The sequence below is a fragment of the Sturnus vulgaris genome, chromosome 4, assembly GCF_052056855.1.
Source record: "Sturnus vulgaris isolate bStuVul1 chromosome 4, bStuVul1.hap1, whole genome shotgun sequence".
Classification (NCBI taxonomy): domain Eukaryota; kingdom Metazoa; phylum Chordata; class Aves; order Passeriformes; family Sturnidae; genus Sturnus; species Sturnus vulgaris.
This window is the reverse complement of record NC_142246.1, coordinates 8,183,832-8,201,781: the sequence shown is the minus strand read 5'-3', so window position 1 is coordinate 8,201,781 and position 17,950 is coordinate 8,183,832. Positions and strand designations below refer to the sequence as shown.

At 36.5% G+C, this 17,950-nt stretch overlaps 1 protein-coding gene across 1 annotated transcript in view; it reads left to right on the top strand.

The window, feature by feature from the left end:
- Window positions 1-16,310, top strand: part of POLN (DNA polymerase nu) — an 83,144-nt gene extending 66,834 nt beyond the window's left edge. Inside the window, exons 20-22 of the mRNA XM_014895179.2 lie at window positions 3,384-3,451; window positions 12,094-12,155; window positions 15,035-16,310. Coding sequence (XP_014750665.2) covers window positions 3,384-3,451; window positions 12,094-12,155; window positions 15,035-15,103 — 199 coding nt within the window. The 3' untranslated portion in view covers window positions 15,104-16,310. The remainder of the gene's footprint in view (window positions 1-3,383; window positions 3,452-12,093; window positions 12,156-15,034) is intronic.
- Window positions 16,311-17,950: the final 1,640 nt, after the last annotated feature.

Below are 17,950 nucleotides of genomic sequence, written 5' to 3'. Positions count from 1 at the left end.
AACAGCAGTAAAAATTTCCCTGGGGATGCAAAAAATATATCACAAAAATGTACAGAAGGTTTATCTCTGTCTAACTTCAGGTAGCTGTTTTGGGAGGTGGCACCCCCACAGAGTCAACACACAGAGCTGGGGCTTTCCAAATGTGAATTGAGAACATCTAGGTCAGAACCAGCCTTAGTCCCTTGTCTGTAGAAGAATCATGAATTTAATTAGTTTGAGCATCTCTTGGCACATTGTAACGTCCTGAAGCATCGCATGTCACTGTTAAAAACCTCCTTCTGATGAAGACTACTATGACAATCCTGTCTGTTTTTCCCCCTCTCCTACACTGGCCTCTTCTAGTGAATATACCTACACTGGTGCCTGCAGCATGTCCTGCCACAGTGCTCTTTTTTCGAGTTTTGACAGAACGTTGTTTCCTTTAATGATAAAGAAACATAGAGTTGCTCACTAATAAGGTAACAGCTGTTTTGTTGAGGTCAGTGCAATAGTGTAATTATTTCTAGGTGTTTGAAGTAGTCGTGGAAAACCTTGAATTCTGTACTTTAGAACAGAGGAGTCCAGATCTGGAATATATTGATTTCCAGTAACAAACAAAATCCTCATTAGTTCTGTTCTTAGACAACTGGCCTGGTACTAGGGAAAAGCGTGCTCTAACAATATGGCTTCATAAATAGAATACTATGGAAAAAAAGTTGAGAACACTTTAATTAGTTTTGGCATATATAATTCATCAATGATTATGATATAGTAGTAATAGCTGGGTGAATCCATTGGAGGCCTGAGAATTTAGTCCCTATGTTGCTTTATAGGAAACTGGAAGAATGATCAATGTAATGTTAAGAAAATAAAAAAAAAGATTTCTTTTTAAAATTCTACAGTGCAGCATAGTAGTTTAAGATGGCTATTGTATGCTGAGCACACTAAAGTGGTCTCAAAAGCCATGTTCAGACTGGCAGTCACAGAAATATTCCTGCATTTGAAGGGTCAGGCTGTAACACTATTTCTAGTTCCACACCACTTGCATGCTCAGATGCAAATCATGTTTCTCAGTAAAGGAAATCATATGCGTATTCATCAAAAATGATGCCTAATTTTCAGTTTGGCAAGAACATAGTAAAATACTAGTTTCTAAATCAAAGGCGTTCTTATAATCTGTAAAATTAAAAACATACTAGTCTCTGCCTGGTTTGCAGTTTCTAATCCAGTTGACCATACCTTCTAGCACAAGATAATGAGAGGAGCTTGCTATTGCAATATTCCTTCAAAGTGAAGAATTCAATTAAGCTATTAAGCAAAAGTATAGGGGCTTTTTCAGACTTCTTTTGCTCACACTATGCAATGGCTGGGTGGGAGCATGCAGGAGAATGGTGAAAACTGTAAATTTTGAATGTACAAATTGCTTTGGGTTTTTTTTCATCTTTATTGATGTCAAATTGAATGCATCCTTCTGTGGAACAGCATATTGCATGCAAGTGTTATTAGTTAAGCAAGCCTGAAAAAATACAGGTGGCCTTGTACTGTAAGACCAAAACTCATTATTTGCTGTGAAATGTGTAAGAAAAAGAGATAAAACATCATCAAAAATATCTATCTTGTTTGATGAACATTAAGGAGGAGATAGTGCGTACTATTTCACCTATTGGCATTAGTCTGGGAAATCATGTTTAGTGTTAATTAAATCTTCCATTACATCTTTCATTTGAAAATAGAAGTGTATTAGAAATACTTATTTCTTAGATCTCAGAAGTATTATTCCCATTTTCTCACTGAAGGCATTGGTTAGGAGAGCAGCAGAGTTAGACAGAGAACCAGCAATGGCAGCTTCTAGTTCTGTATTTAGCAGACAGAGCACGGTCCTGAACTTCAAATTAATCAATGCAATGCAACTGAGCTGATGGGCTGTGCTGTTCAGGATGATGTGAATGAGAAACAGGATCCTTTAGATGGAGAGCTAAGATAAAGGAGCTGGGCTGTGTTCAGTAGGTGAACTGGAGCATGTAGAGTTGTATCAAATCTATTTTGCTGTCCAGAGAGAAAATTTCAGTTAATTTACATTGCTTCCATGGGTTTTCGGACACACATCAGGTAGCACTTAATTCTGGTCCAACCCTGCTCCTCCTGTTTTACTTTTAGGATGAAGGTGAGGTGATCAGTTGTTACAATGCTGAGAGGTTTTGAAAATCCAAATCTTTCATTCCTAAATCTTGATAAATTTATGATGAAGTTTTTATGTATATTGTAAGTTCTTCTTTCCTTACGAAATATTCAGAATATGGGTTGCTTTAATCCTGACTGAAGACATGAGACACTACTCTGGAACAATTACCAATCGAGCATGTTTTTATTACACTGGTTTAATAAATGGAATTATTTTCACTTACTTCATTGATTGACTGTTTATTCATCTTTAATATTCACTGTTCTGATTTATACCTTTTGCATGTCATTTCAATGGTTATGAGGACACTCGTGCTTTAATTAATTTACTTGAATTAGAAATTACAACTTTCATGTAACAGTATTCTCTTGCTATAGATGATCCTGGTCTTTTCATCTATTTCTTTTTTGTGTCTTGTGTCCTAATTTCCTATTAAAAATATGTTAATCTGTTTCACTCTGCTTCTGACTGTGTTGTAAGTGACTAATAATTTAAGATCTATTATTAGAGCTCACCACACTTAGTCAATGTCACATTGTAATTTAAGGCAGCGTGAAACTATCTTAAGAAGCTGTGAAAAGTTATAAGTCATAACCATACTGATGTTTCAGCCATTTGTAAAGAATTATTTACTTGAATAACTGCTATTATTAAGAAAAAGTATTGAGAAAAGTCTACAAGTGACATTTAATTTAAATCATGGAATCACAGAATGGTTTGTGTTGGAAGGGACCATAAAGACCACCTTGTTCGACCCCCTGCCCTGGGCAGGGACACCTTGCACTATCCCAGGTTGCTCAGAGCCCCATCCAACCTGGCCTTGAGCACTGCCAAGGATGGGGCATCCACAAATTCTCTGAGCAACCAGTTCTTCTGCTTCACCACCCTCATGAGGAAGACTTTCTTCTTTATATCCAATTAAAAAAAACAAGCTGTATTAACAAAACATCTGTCTGCATAATTTCTTGCGTTTTTCTGCAAATTATGTTAACTTTAAATAATACCTTGTCATTTATAAATGACATTTTTAAGCTGGCAAGCACAATTTGGGTTTACAGCCATAGTCTTTATGTTTCCAGAATTTAGGGAGGGGCAATTCTTAAGTCCATTAATGATTTTTTAATTTTCTTTGGATTTTTTTTTACTTTAACTTACCCTTGAATGCAAAGCACTGTTAAATTTTTTTTTGCATATATTATCTGATGTCTTTGGAATTTTTCAGGTTAATTGCCCAGATCCATGATGAATTGTTGTTTGAAGTGGAAGATTCTCAAATCCAGGAATTCTCAGGTAAATACAATCTCTCTTACTCTTTTCCTCCCACCCATTTTTACTCTCCATATCCTGTGATTTCTCAGAGAATAAAGAACTAATGTAGTGAGAAGAAGCACATTGATTCTCACAATTAAGAAAATGTATATTAAGCAGATTTTTCTGAATGTTTTCCGCCACTGGCTTTTATGTAGATAAAACGTGATATACTCATTTGGAATTCATTACCATGGTTATTTGTATTTAGGTTTTTTTTCAAGATTTCATCATCCACTATGTGAATCCTATAAAAGTAAATAATATTTCCTCCAAGGTTTTAGAAGGAAATAAACCAGTTTGAAGTACTTTAGATAAGGGGTTATTATATAAAGAAGTATCCAATTCTTTGTGTAAGATTATACTGTACTGTAATTTCTAAGTTAGTTTACTGCTTTTTTATATTAAGAAACCCTTATGATGGCACTCTCAAGGTTAAGGTTATGTTTCTATCTTCTCATTTGGCTTACTTCCAGTCATTATTCCCTAAGCCAGAGTTTGTCTCAGCATCTGGTACAAATTTAGCAAGCAAGTGAGGGCACATAGCAGATGTTGGGTCTCTTCTCCAGTAAGTGGTAGATTTATTCCTGTCGGCACCAAGTGTTTATGCACAAACTTTGGTCTGATTTGAAGTTCAACAGTATGTTTGGCTAAACCAATTAGCATAATGTCACAAATATTTTAAGTTAAACAATACAAGAAATATCTTTCATTATAGCACAATCATTTAATAAAAAAATAATTTCACCTTCCCATGCTGCATTCATTTGAACAGCGCAATTTGCTATATTAGTCTCATTTCATCACTGATCCCTCTTGTGAGTATTAGTTCTAAATGAGAACATTGAAACTCTGTCTAATCTAAACAAACTACCTGAGAAATATATCAGCTCAATATATTCAGGGCATTGTAATGGATTAAGTTAATATATTAGCATTTGACCTCTAAATACAGGAGTTAAAATCTGACTTAAATTAAAAAAAAACATGATACAATTTATTGGAGGTTGCAATATCTATTGAGAAAAGTCAGTGTCTAAGAGTGACATAGTTTCAGAGTTAGGAAGCGTAGTATATTGAAAGACATCTGTAGGACAGCATAGAAGGATTTTATTATCTTATTTTGCATGAATTTGCATAAAGTATAGAGCTAATATTATACCCAAAAGATAAAAATGATTCATGGTTGATTACACATATAGAAAATCATAGATTCTGCCCCCATTGGGTCAAATTCAGATCTCCATTACTAGTTCTGAATTTGTAGCAAATTCAGAAAAATCAATACTTTTCAAATATAACAGAAAAAACCTCTGGCTATCATATGAATAATAGTAATACATTATCCCACTATGGAAACATGATGACTGGAGGCTTTTTTCTGAAAATGCAAAAAGAGTGCAGTTCAAATACTCAAGTGTAGCGTATGCACTGCACAGTAATTAGTTTGCTGATCTCCAGGTCTAGCTGGTGGGTGCAGAACAAACATACCTGGAAATTCCTTGTGCTTCAAAGTTATCACCCTGTAATTGAAGTTGCTAAGATGACCTTTAGAAAATGGACCCAGGCAGTCTAGATGTTTGAGATACCTTGGAAATTGTCATTGCACTTAGCACAGGCTGCCAAAATTGAGTGTTCAAGATGGAAGTTTGTTTCATTTTGCTGATTGAAGATTGAGTTTTCAATTTGTCTCTACTTTGCCCTAAGACTCAAAGAAAAAAAGAAAATTCAACATTACAGGAACTTTCAGATATACTCCCGTCAGAACAGAAGAGTGATAACTTGTCATATTCTTAACACAGAAAACCAGCCTGAGGCATTGATTTCCTTCCTCTTTACTCTTCACTGGGAGAGCCTTACTTGGCGTTCTGCATCTGGTTCTGGGCTTCCCAGTTCAAGACTGAAGCAAGTGAAACAAAGGGTGACAAAGACGATGAAGGGCCTGGAGCATCTGCTCTGTGAAGACAGGCTGAGAGATCTGGGACTGTTCAGCCTGGAGAAGAGAAGGATCAGGGGATCCTGCTAATGTATATTTCTTAAGGGAGTGGGCATAGAGGGAGTGGTGATGCCCAGTGACAGGACCCGAGGCAATGGGCACAAACTGAAACACAAAAGGTTCCCTCTGAAATCAGGGAACACTGCTTTACTCTGAGGGTGGCTGAGCACTGGCACGAGTTGCCCTGAGAGGTTGAGGAGTCTCCATCCTTGGAGATGTGACATCTGGACAAGATCCTGGGCGACCAGCTTGAGCTGACCCCTTTGAGCAGCAGGGCTAGACCCAGGTAACTTCCAAAGGTTCCTTTCAACCTCCCTGACTCTCTGGTTTGCAAATAGTTTTGCTACTGGTAGAAGAAGAACTAATCCAAGGTGTCTTAAAAGGGTATGGAGGTGGTGATTCTTCAGTCATTAATGAGGCTTTCATTTGATCTGAATAGGCAGAAAAAGGATGTATCCACACTGGCATCTCACTTCCAGGCAGAGGTAGTACTGAAGCAGATCTTGATATTGTCCCAGTCCATGGTGTGAATGGTTTCAGTTCACATCACAGAGCAGCCTGAGAACAGTTGACCTAGATTCCTTTCAGATGAAACTAAATAGGAGCACTCTTTTCTCCTAATATTTTCCAATTATTTCAGGAGCTGCTAAGTGAGGTAACAGATTAGATATCTGAGCATTAAACCAAAGAAGTGTCAGGAGGATGTGTGCTCCTAATTCACTTAAGTGCTTTGAAAGTCCAAATATGGTTTTCATCTCCTTTACCTCAAGTTCTTTCACCCTTTTAAAAAATCCTTACTCCTTTTACTTTTATTTGCCAATATTCTTTAGCTGTCAGCTTTCTTTTTACATATCTAATGAGCTTTTGTCCATTCAGAAACTTTAAATTACAGAATCTGCTGACTTGCATTTTCCAGCCTGCAGTTTAATGATCCAGAGAGAAATCTCAGTTGTACAGTCACAAAGCTCAAAAAAGACTTGAAGCTAAAGAGCAGTGTTTGAGGGTTTTAATGGATTACACTTCAGTGCTGTTATTCTCCTGCATTTAATGTGATCCAAGAAGTACTGGCCTACTATTCAGCATGCTTACATTCTGATTCCAGTCATGTTTCTGATCTACTTTTTCAGGAAAGCAACAATAAATATATGTCTCCTTTTTCTTGTTTGTAGAATGGACATGAAACTTAAAGTATTTTTAAGATTTATAAATTAAGAACATAAAGATAAATAGTATTATTTCATTAGATCATAGTGCAGGATATAAGCCTTCTCAGCAGATTTCCCTGATGGAAGAGTCTCTTTTGAATTGCTTCACAACATTAAAATGTCCTTTTGCTTCTAAGACTCTCCTGAATAGCAGCTGAAAATTGCCATTCAGGAGAGTCTTAGAAGCAAAAGGAATCCTAGTACTGACACTTTCTTTAGTCCTGCTTAGGACTTCATATGCTCCAATAAGAATTTTCAATATAGAGAAATCCCATTTATAGTGCATCTAATAATGCACAGATGATTTGGAATATTTTCAATCTAATAAACAAGAGGCAAGCAAAGAAGTGTTCTTTTTCTTCTAGATCTACTTCTGAACAAAGTACTGCATGAGGTGGGTCATCACAAGGTCTTATCTGTATTTTGGAATAATACCTTCTTCAAAAAGAATCCATTGCCCACAGTTTTACAGTACACATATGGCTCACTCTGAATGGACAAGGCAGAACATAATTTATTTATAATAAGGTTTTGACTGCCCAAGCTTTGACATACTTTGAAATACAATGAAGCACACACTACTCTGAATGGTGCCATTTTCATCAAAGATGTGACATAGTATTTCCCTCAATTCTCTGTTTAGGACAAGAACATGACAGCAAAGAGCTTTTTAAAATCCTAATTTCCTATTAGAGGGTGCTTGGGAAATTCAGATCAAAACATTTGGCAGAAATTTGTTTGGCTTGGGCAGAAGGCTCTCAGTTTTACCATCAATAATCTGCCTGGTTTCTGGCCAGCTTGCCTGTCTGGCTTCCTCACATCTTGAGCTCTCCAGCAGCCCAGGAAGCAGAAAGGCAGATGATATTATGGGAATGCCAAAAACTGGGTTCTTGGATCTGAGAAGGCTCAGCTTCTCTGAGTCCTGAAGTCTGTGTAATCAGGTAGACAGACTGTCCCCAAATCAGACTAAGAGTTTGTGCAGAGACTCTGGAGAGTATTTAGGAATGGCAGAACACAATTTTTCGTGTTTCTGACACTCCATGCTATGTTTGAAATACCTGCTTGTCCTTGGATTATGCTGGATGCATTACAGCTAAAAGGGGGAATACACTTCATGGTGAAGAAACGCAAAATTATTATTTTTTTTACAGTACAGGGATACCTGTAGTTACAACTGTAGAATCTGGCTTCTAATGTGTGTTCCATAAATAGCTGTGGGTTTGAAAGGTGAACTTTGCCAGTGGCAATTACTGTGGATTCTTCCATGCCTTTCTGTCTGCCTGATTGCTTCCATTAGTGATAATTAAATGAACGATACTTGGTACTTGAAATAACATCTTCTTGTAGAAATATATCTATTTCAGTGCTTTGTGTTCAATATCACAGTACATTAGAGTAATTTTTAAAGGTTTTTTTTTTAGAACTCATTTATAATTATACAGTATTGATAGAATTAAAGAATTTCTGCTCTTATTTTTGGTACATAGACAATGTAGAATTTGAAACAATTTTTCTAATATTTTACCAGGTATAAAATATTTCAGCTGACGTACTTACCTTAAATTAAAGAACACTGAAATCACCAGTTAAAAAAAAAAGCAAATCCACAAAAAAACCCCACCAAAAATCAGTATAAATTAAACCTATTTATGTTGGTATTAAGATCACTTGCTACCTAAAGAAAAGTATCTTAGACTTTAACATCTGCCAGTACACATTTTTGGCTCATATACAAATTACATGAAATTTCACTTTATTCTGCTACAATTTTATGCTTGCTGGGTATTGAGGCAGCTGCATAAAAATGTGCACATGTTCAAAAGGGGACTGCAGTAACAGGAGAACAAAAGAATGGACTGGTCATCAAAAGTTAGTGACATTTTCTGTCCTCTGAGCTGCTGTTTTCTAACTTGAAAAACACTGGTGCGTAAACTAAAGATGCCTCTAGATAGCTTTCAATTTGCAAAAATCCCTGTTCCATAGATCATATGTCTGGCCAGCTTTGACATGTTTCTGGAGTTATAATTTCATAGGTGAGTGCACTTGAAAAATGTCTTCAGTTCGATAGGGACAAATAAGCTTTTGTTCCACAGCAGGCATGCGTGTCTTATCTTTGTTTCTATTCACAGCACTTTCAATAAGCATATTTATTCTGGTCAGTACCAAGAAAATCTAATATATGTTAAAACATATGTTAAAATTTCAGTTCCTCTATAATCTTTTAACTTTGCTGTCACCATTTTTAAAATACATAATATTTTAGCATGCATATTTAGCATTTACAAAGCATTTCAAGATGAGTATAACAATTCTCCTAATTGCTGACTATGGGTTTTGAGAGATAACTTGCAAAGATTGGGAGAACAGCATTTTACAGATGCCGTTGCAGTATATAGCTAGCTGTAAAGGAACATTTTAAAATTAATAATTTATGTGCCCCAGATTTACTAGATTCTTGACTGAACAGAAATAATCATTATCCCAAAAGTCTCCAGTCTAAATCTTAGAAAAGAAGCAAAAAATTAAGACTGGTAGCGACAGATCTATTTAAACACTGTAATTCTATTTTTTAGTGACTACACTCTAAAATGTATCTGAGATAAAGAAGATATAGTTGTCTGATTATACTGAATATATAGTCTTATTATTTATTCTAAGCCTTGAGAAAGAGAGAAATTTTCAAGGAGATTTGAGAAAGTAGTGGGAGAATCGGATATTATGTACATGGGACTAAAAGGGACCTCTCCTGTGATTACATACCCCATGCCATATGGTCTCTTTTATAAATTATCATCTTCATACGAAAAATTACTCCCACTAAGGACTATTCCAGAATTTTGTCTCTCCAAAATCTAGAACTTTAGATTTCCAGCCTAAATTTTAAATTCAGCCACTATATCTATTCATTTTTGTGCAAAGACTATAATGTAGTTTAAATGCTTCCTTCTTCACTGTTTACAGTCTTAGCAGACCACTGAACAGGAATGGCAATCCAGCTGCTTTTTCTTGGTATTTGCAAAGGAGTGGTTTCAAAAGGCTGAAATGCAGGCACAACAACTTCAGATTGCTTGAAATGAATGGCTTTACTAAACTCTGGGTAGAGAAGAAGTCAGTGTGACATGAGAAAGGGAACAGGGAGCTGAACTGGCAGGGAAAAAAGGAAAGAAGAAAATGAAGCAAACCCATGGAGAGGTTTTTAATGGTTGTCAAAGTGAATGAGGAACCATTGGGTTTGTTCACTGATGTGGCCAATTTAATCTGTACATTTTAAAATTAAGAGTATTTAAGAATGCAGCAGAATTCTGATTGTGCCAGATGCCTTAGAGCGAAAAGTGTGTGAACCAACAGAGAAAGCTGTTGCAGTCATTGCTGTCATCATGAATCCCCTTTTGGGTATAACAGCTAAATGGGACAGAACTAGTCAAATTCAGAGGTCTAGAAAACTTGGGGAAAACAGGTCTCAGTGCACAGGCAGGCAGCAGTCTTTGTCATATCACTCGCATATTTCAGCCCAGTAAGTGATGCTGCTGACTCATGCTCCATCTTTAGTGTCTGTTGGAACTCATTTTGTCAAGAAGACCTATTCCTCTCATTGCTCAAATGCTCTATTCCTGCTTATTTATCTAAGAACACAATGAATGTTAAGCTGCACAGAGCTGAGTGTGCCCTTCATAAGTGTCTGGTGGAACATACGGAGTTGAGTGATCCTGTATGAGAAGTGCAGAATTCAGGTGTTAGCCTCTCAAAATTGTGCAGTCTTAGCTTGGAAAAAATGTTTACCCAGGACCGACTGACAACGCACTGAGCCTTCTGAAGCCATCCCACCTGGCTGGGCTGCCCCAGCATCTGCTGCATTGCTGACCTCCTGGAGCTGACAGCTTGTTGAAATTCAGAGTGGGCTTCTCAAGACAGAGGCAGTCCAACTATTAATAGCCATGTTGACTTGGACTGGATTACAAATGAGTAATTATTTAGGCCAGCACTTCTCCTTTCACAATCTTTGGATTGCAATGTTTGTTTCTGCGCTCCAAAAATTTGTTCTGTCCCACGCTGGATCATGAACCATGAACCGCAAATCCAAGATGAACCAAGTCTACAGGTGTAGCTGTATGTAGATGTGCCAACAAATGTCTTGGTCCTCAGCTCTGGCACTTGATCTGCTGGTACTTTGAGTCACTGCATAATTCGGACTTCATGGAAAAGCTTATGACAGCTCATTAGCACACAAATCTGAGTGCCAGCATGGTCTGAGCACTGTTCAGGCAGAAGCTGGTTATCCTCATCATTATTATTAGGCCAGCCTCAGTGTCAGTGACATGATGTGAAACATTACAGACTGCTCTTCATTGTTGGCATCATTAGAAAAGGTTTTGGCAGCAGCCAGAGCAACAACATTCACAGCTTCTTGGAGTTCTTGTCACTCCTTTGCCTCTAACCTCAGCTGCCAAAGAACTGTGATGTGCAGTGAGGAATAACTTCAAAGGAAGCTGCTCAGTAATCATGTGGGGTTTGCTCCTGCAGTTACCAGCTCATATCACAGACCCTGCTCTTTCTCAGGTCTGTGAGGCACATGACAACATACATTATTTAGTCATCCATCCTCAGAGCAGTGCAGGTTCTAGGGCCACCTGGTATTCCTGCTTCACTTTCACTGGCCAAAAATGTCTTCCTTTTTAAAAGCTATTGATCCACTGACTCTGATTTTCATTGGAACAATATGTGTTGAAGCAGCAATCTTTGTCAAGCAAAATACTAATTAGCAGGACCAGTGATGGCAAATCTGATCCCAAATGATTGATTTGGCATAATTATAGTGCATTTGCACAGTAATAGTGAGCATAGTGTTACTGCATGATGAGTTGTTAAGTTACACGAATTATACTGAAGTTTAATTGTTTCGAGTCCTGATAGCTCCACTATCCCACAGGGATGAATTTTTTAAAAATTTGGCTCTGATCTTTTTACTTTGAAAAGTAAAATATTTTAAAAGTTCAGATTCTTGTGGGCTTTTTTCCTAGCTTCTTTTTTAACGTGAATTTTATGCTGCACAAGAAAATGAAAAAATATAAAATGTCTTCAAACCGATAGTTATGAGTAGTGAAGTTGATAACTGAGTACTCACACATTTTCTATATACCTTCATATGAAATGTGGTAGTGCTGTACTTCTTTATATATGAGCTATATAAATTAAATAATACTGCAAATTTTACCCTAAAATTCAATTTTAAAAAAGAAATAAAACTGTTCACAAGAGATAAAATATCACTTTAAAATAATCTGAAAAGGTTGTAAATGGTAATTTTTTATGCAGAAATGAAGGTATTATATAACAGAATATAAAAAACTATAATATATATATATATATGTATAACAATTCTAACATGGAAAATAAAGCTGTAGATTTTCAAAATTACCTTACAGCACTGGTAAAAAGAACAATGGAGTCCCTGCAGGAAACCACAGCCTTGGAGGTGCCACTGAAGGTAGGGACAATTTTGAATTCCCATTTCTTTCTGAGGCGTACTTAGCTTTGTACATCATCGTCATCATCATTTTGGGAATCTAGAAACAACTATTTTGCTTTTCACTTCAATAGTTTCATTTTCATATTTGTGGTAATTGCTTTTCCAAATTACTATAAAAATTCCAAAGGAAAATAACTGAAAGGAGGTATTCTCCCTTCTGGAAAGGGAGATTGTTGTAGCAATGCATATGGTGATTAAAAAATCGATTTCATTCATTGCCATGAAACTTCTGTTGGGTGTGGTAGAGTGAGAAATATGTCCCTTTAATGGGCTTTCTGGATGTGCCAGGCATTCGTTACTGCTGAAAAAATATTGCAAAAGATCTTTCTTCAGTAATTTTCACTTACAAAATGAGTCTACTTAACATTTCCATGTGGTTGCCTGATGCACAAAGCAGACAAAGTCACTGGTCATTGCTAAAGGTAAAGGACATCATCTACCTGACCAACGTCTGTAAAAAGTGAGTAGATAACTACACAGCTATCTATATATTGGATCTAATTGTAATTATGTTATAAAATAATTATGTTTTTCTCTCTGCAAAACTGATACCCGTCACTGTAGCCTACTGCTCAGCTTCTGTTGCTTGATAAAAGACTGAAGCTCCTGGTAATCCCTAAACTTCAGTGAGGAACAGCCCAAGGGTTTCCAGTTTCCTGACAAATGGAGTACTTGGTGTTGCCAGGTCACTCACTCAGCAGAATACTCAACAAGATTCAGGGACAGAAACAGCTTTATTCTCATTATTTCAGAAATGGTTGGAACTTAAAGACTTACACAAATAGAAACAGATGAAAAAGCAAACGACTTGATAATTTGTTTTGTGTTTCTTCCTCCAGTTCTTCTGTATCTATTGCAGCATTGCAGCCAGTTTGAGGCTTTCTCTGGAGGTCTTGCAAGACCCTTTATAGGTCCTTAGGGAGCCCATCCTTCCCATAAAAATTGAGAAAGGATAGTGAAGGGTATCCAAGATCTAAATTACTCTACTTCCCATACTTATTTTTCCCCCCTCACTGTTCACTTAACCCTTGTAAGATCTTGCATTCCTCATTACTAAATATGGTCCAGTGAGACTTTTTGGCCACACTGGGATTATAAATTTTCTTGCATTGATACTCCCAAGCTTTGAAAACTGCATTTCTATAGGTTGCTTACGTTGTACGCCTGTGTTTGCCTTTCTTCTTTTGTTACAAATTGCTTGGGGCGGGGGTAGGAAAGAAGAAGCCGGAGTATTTTTCAAGGTATATTACATTTAAGTATTTTCAATTACTGTATTAGATACCTGGCATTCATGCTGCTATAAGGTTCTTTAAAATAACCAAATATGGTGATATTCGTGGCATATAAAGTGAATAGCAAGACTATAGTCCTTTCTGGATAGTTTTAGGAGACCTTTTGGTGCCTTTTTCAGAGGTAACAATGTTCCTACTTTGTCTGAGGAAGTCATGGTCATGAAATAAATATGAGCTCTGTAATAGGTTTCTAAGAAAGACAAATGTTTACATGGTTACTGAGAGTGTTCATAGTTACAGGGGTAGAATATCATTTTAGTGTTACATTTTTCAGACTAACCAGTAAGTGGCAGAAGGTTTCAATGTCCTGTGGACAAATACATACCTTGTTATTCACCTCTGTCCAAAGTGTTTTAATATCACACATTGACAAATCCATCTCAATGCATTAAACAGATAGATTTAATATGTCATTCCCATAAGGACAGTAATTCTTTATTAAACACCAACTATGCCTTAATAGGTGAAAAGAAACACATTCTTGGACAATAAGTAGTTATCTGGGGCTTTCAAAGATTAGGACTTTTTAGTAGGCAGTAGGAATATTTGGAGATACACATTTTATTACCCTTGTTTAATCTCCTTTTCCTAAGCAAATTACTTTAGGAGTCCTGACATACTTTTGCTTGTGCAGCACATTAGACTGCATCCATCATGAAGATACTTCACCTTCCCCTGAAGCCTCAAAAAGAGATCAGTGACAGAGGCCACATAGAAAACATAAAGTTTGATCTCAGAGAAGAAATCGAGAGTGCTCTTTAAAGAAAAGTTTGCTTTTTGTTCATGTTGTTTACCCTTCTATACAGTAGGAAAATGTCTTTTAGGATTAGAGATGTTGAAGATGAAAAGATTTTTGTGAAATGCTCCTGCTCTCCTTCAGCAGACTTACTTCAGCTAAATATGTATTATGTACTCTGTTAATATGAATATTGTTTTTTAATATGGCGACAATATGTCACTAAAGTAGAGCACACATACAGTCTTAATGGAGAGCAATCTCTTTTTCTTCTTTGAGGTAAAGGATGCTTTAGCTTTGAAGTAGCTTTTTTTTTCCCCAAAATATAGTCCATGCTAATGAGGCAGCTTTCATGTCAACAAATCTACTGTGTACAAGAGCACCAGGAACTGCAAAACAAACTGAAATTAAACCAAAGCAGCAACAAAAATACCCCAGAATTTGAAAAGGAGGGTGGGGGGTAAAAAACCCTTGTATCTTTATGCAGATGCATTGAAGTTGCTGATGATAAACATCAAAATCATCATTTGTAGCTCTTTTAAAAGCATAAGATGAATTTTGTTTTAGTGTATTCCTTGCAGTTCAGTAGCATGTATTTGCAGTTTGAAAATTAAAGGTTGGTTTAAATTGTTAAGGTATTTTTATCAGAATTGTAGCAATAATTGAGTATTAATAAAAATGAAGAACATTTCACATTGGATAGGCATGTAATCTAGAGCAGTATCACATCCAAAGGGAAAAGCAAAAATAGTAATCTTGCTATATGTGATGTGTTTATTTGTTTTAATTTTTATTTTTTTTCCTGACAGGTTCCCTTGAAAGTGATTCTCACCACTGGGAAATCATGGGGGTGTATGACAGAATTGCAGGAGATGTAAAGCAGTCATTGGGGATGTTATTCAGTACCCAAACACCTCATTGGCCTGTGCTGATTCCTCGCTGAATCACTAGGCAACAGCGCTGCTGGATCTTTCATAAGCACCTAATACTCTGCATGTGAATTTTTTTACTTCATTTTGTCTGTAGCCCTAGGCAACAGCAGTGAGATAAAACTGGTTTTTACCAGTTCATTGTGTTTCCTTTAGCCAAGGTATCCAGCGGGGAGCTGCTTTTGTTCACAGCTAAATTACTACATGTAAGAAATGGAACAAGACAGTATTAACCCTTTAGGAGCATCACAAATATATTTGAATTACATGGATATTTAGACTTTAGTGTTAAATATTTTGTGAAGTGCTTGTGTAAAAATACTTATAAGCTGGAAGTATTTGATCTGTGTCAGATGCTTAACTGTTGTGTTCAGCTTATTTTGTAGTTTGTGAGTAGAATGTGGCTGCTTGGCTTTCATCACATATATTGCATGTCCCATTCTTCAGACTTAGAAAAAGAGTTAATGAACTTAATTTTCATCTAGAGTTTTGAAGCAAAACAGGTAAACAAAACCAGAAGCCTAAATGTATTAAAAATAAAAATATTATTGTCCATTCAATTAATTTCAAACTGAGTTTGAGCATAGCCTTAGCGTACTTTAGACAAAGTATTACAGTTTCATCTAATCTATTATTTTTATTACTGATGATAAATATTGCTTAGATAAATTTTAGGATTCAGCCTTATCCTTTTTAGGATTCAGGCTTTTACTTCAGTGTTTGGATTTTTTATTAATAATTTGTTTTTCTGTAGAGTTTATTCTTCAAATGAGATTTGTTTCATAACATTACTGTTTTACAAATTCTGTCTCTGTGCTTGGAGAATATGAAGTTGTCCTTGAAGTCTACTAATTATTCAGAAGTTGAAGTCAAGCACAGAACTTTTAAGAGTTGTTCAGTATGTTTCAGCATTAGACATCAAATTATCACAGTAATACAATTTAAATTCTAGAACTGTATGATTGTAAAGACTTTGCAGCATTTTAAATTTGTATAATTAAATAATTTTACATTGCACTTACAGCCATTAAACTATTAAACATTGTTTTCTTATGTTGCTTATTAATCATACATAACCTGTCAGCTGACATGAGTCAGTAGTTTCTAAAAATTGATTCTAATAAAACTGGCATTGATCATGTAAGCAAAGTCAGAACGTTCTGCATATTAATTGGGGTCAACTTTTTTGCAGGGGATCCAGCCTGCATGGCTGTGACACGGTGCCAGGTCCTGTGGGCAGGGGCCCTGCTCCCACCTCTCCAGCAGAGAGGAGGTTGCACAAGTTTTCTTCTGCTTTTTGCTATTTTCAAGCCCTCTCTGTTTGCAGTGGCATTGAATAAGTGTGAAATGTTCTACTGTCTCATCTCTTTCACTCCTCTTGAAGATCTACTGGTTTTGGGAAGCCTCTACTAACCCTGTTTCTCTAAGGTTACATTGCTAGCCTTCCTACTATATGGAGGAAATAATAATTTTTTGGTACTTCCCAGCTAATTTTCACCTTATGTACTTTTCTTAGGATTTATACTTTACAATTAGATGGATGGTGTATTTTTTCAAGCCCCAAACAGCTCTAGGAATACCCCTCAGCCTAACAAAAACCAAAAACATACTTAAGAACATAAAGAACCTCAATCCACTTCTGTGAATTGACATCTGTTCAAATATGAAGCTACAGAAATGCAGAGGTCACCACACAAATTTTCAAACACAACCCTTCACAAAGGACTGTCAGTTGCAGCTCCCCAGACATGTGCACTTTGTGTAGGTTGTCATACAAGCAAAGTTAAGATTTTATTCTCCTTGTGTCACAGTTTCTTCAGGGTTTTAAATTCCTAAAGAATCAGCTAACAGAAGCAAAAAATCACCACTTTATCACATGTGTCCAAGTGCTCATTGTGTGTACACTGGTGTGAGGGCAAAAGGCAAACTGGCATAATTTCGGAGGATTTGCTGACCAAGTCTTGAGACTTGGTGATGTTTGCAGGATACATACCATGAACTTGAGATATCATTCCAGTGCTCCAGATTCTCCAGTAAAGAAACTGAGAAGCTTTTTCCACTCGAGAATGAGTAGTGTTTGCAATTCATTTTCCAGCAAGGTCCTCTGGACAAGGCATCAGTTTTACCACGCTCGTGTGCTGATCTATGTATAATCATAAAATCTGTGCAGTGCAGTTTTTCCAAGCCTTAGTCGAGGTCTGAATCTAAAGAACCATTATAGGAAGCAAGGCCAGTCCTGACCACAGATTTCCTCCCAAATAAATATAGGTGAAAATATTCAGTATTTGATGACTGCCTCAAATTCCTTTGGGTGGCACAATAATTTCACACCACAGAACTCAAAACCCTTATTATAATAAATAACTTGTCAGGTTATTTTGGTTCTGTGTGAAAGGGGCTTTAAAACATGGTTAAGCTTGAGCAGGAACAATCATAAGAGTACTTTTACATCCTTAAAACTCTCAATTTGATCTCTAAAATTATTCCCTTTTCCTCACAACCTACGTGAAGGAACTGGGAGAGCAAGAAATAAAAACTTCTGTTTGAATTGCAGAACCCTACAAAACCAATGATCATGGGAAATCACAGAATAGGCAGAGGGAAATTGCTGGTTGTACTTAGTTTCAGATATCCTTTATGAGCAGGAGTTTCATTAAGTGATTCTCTGAACAGAGTAATAACACCCTTTTGAGCTGAATTGTGTCTGGGTTTAATTTCAGGCATGTCTTTGATGGCCTAAATCTTCCTTTAGATCATCTGTAAATCTTTGTTTGCCATGTGAAGTAGTGGGGAAAG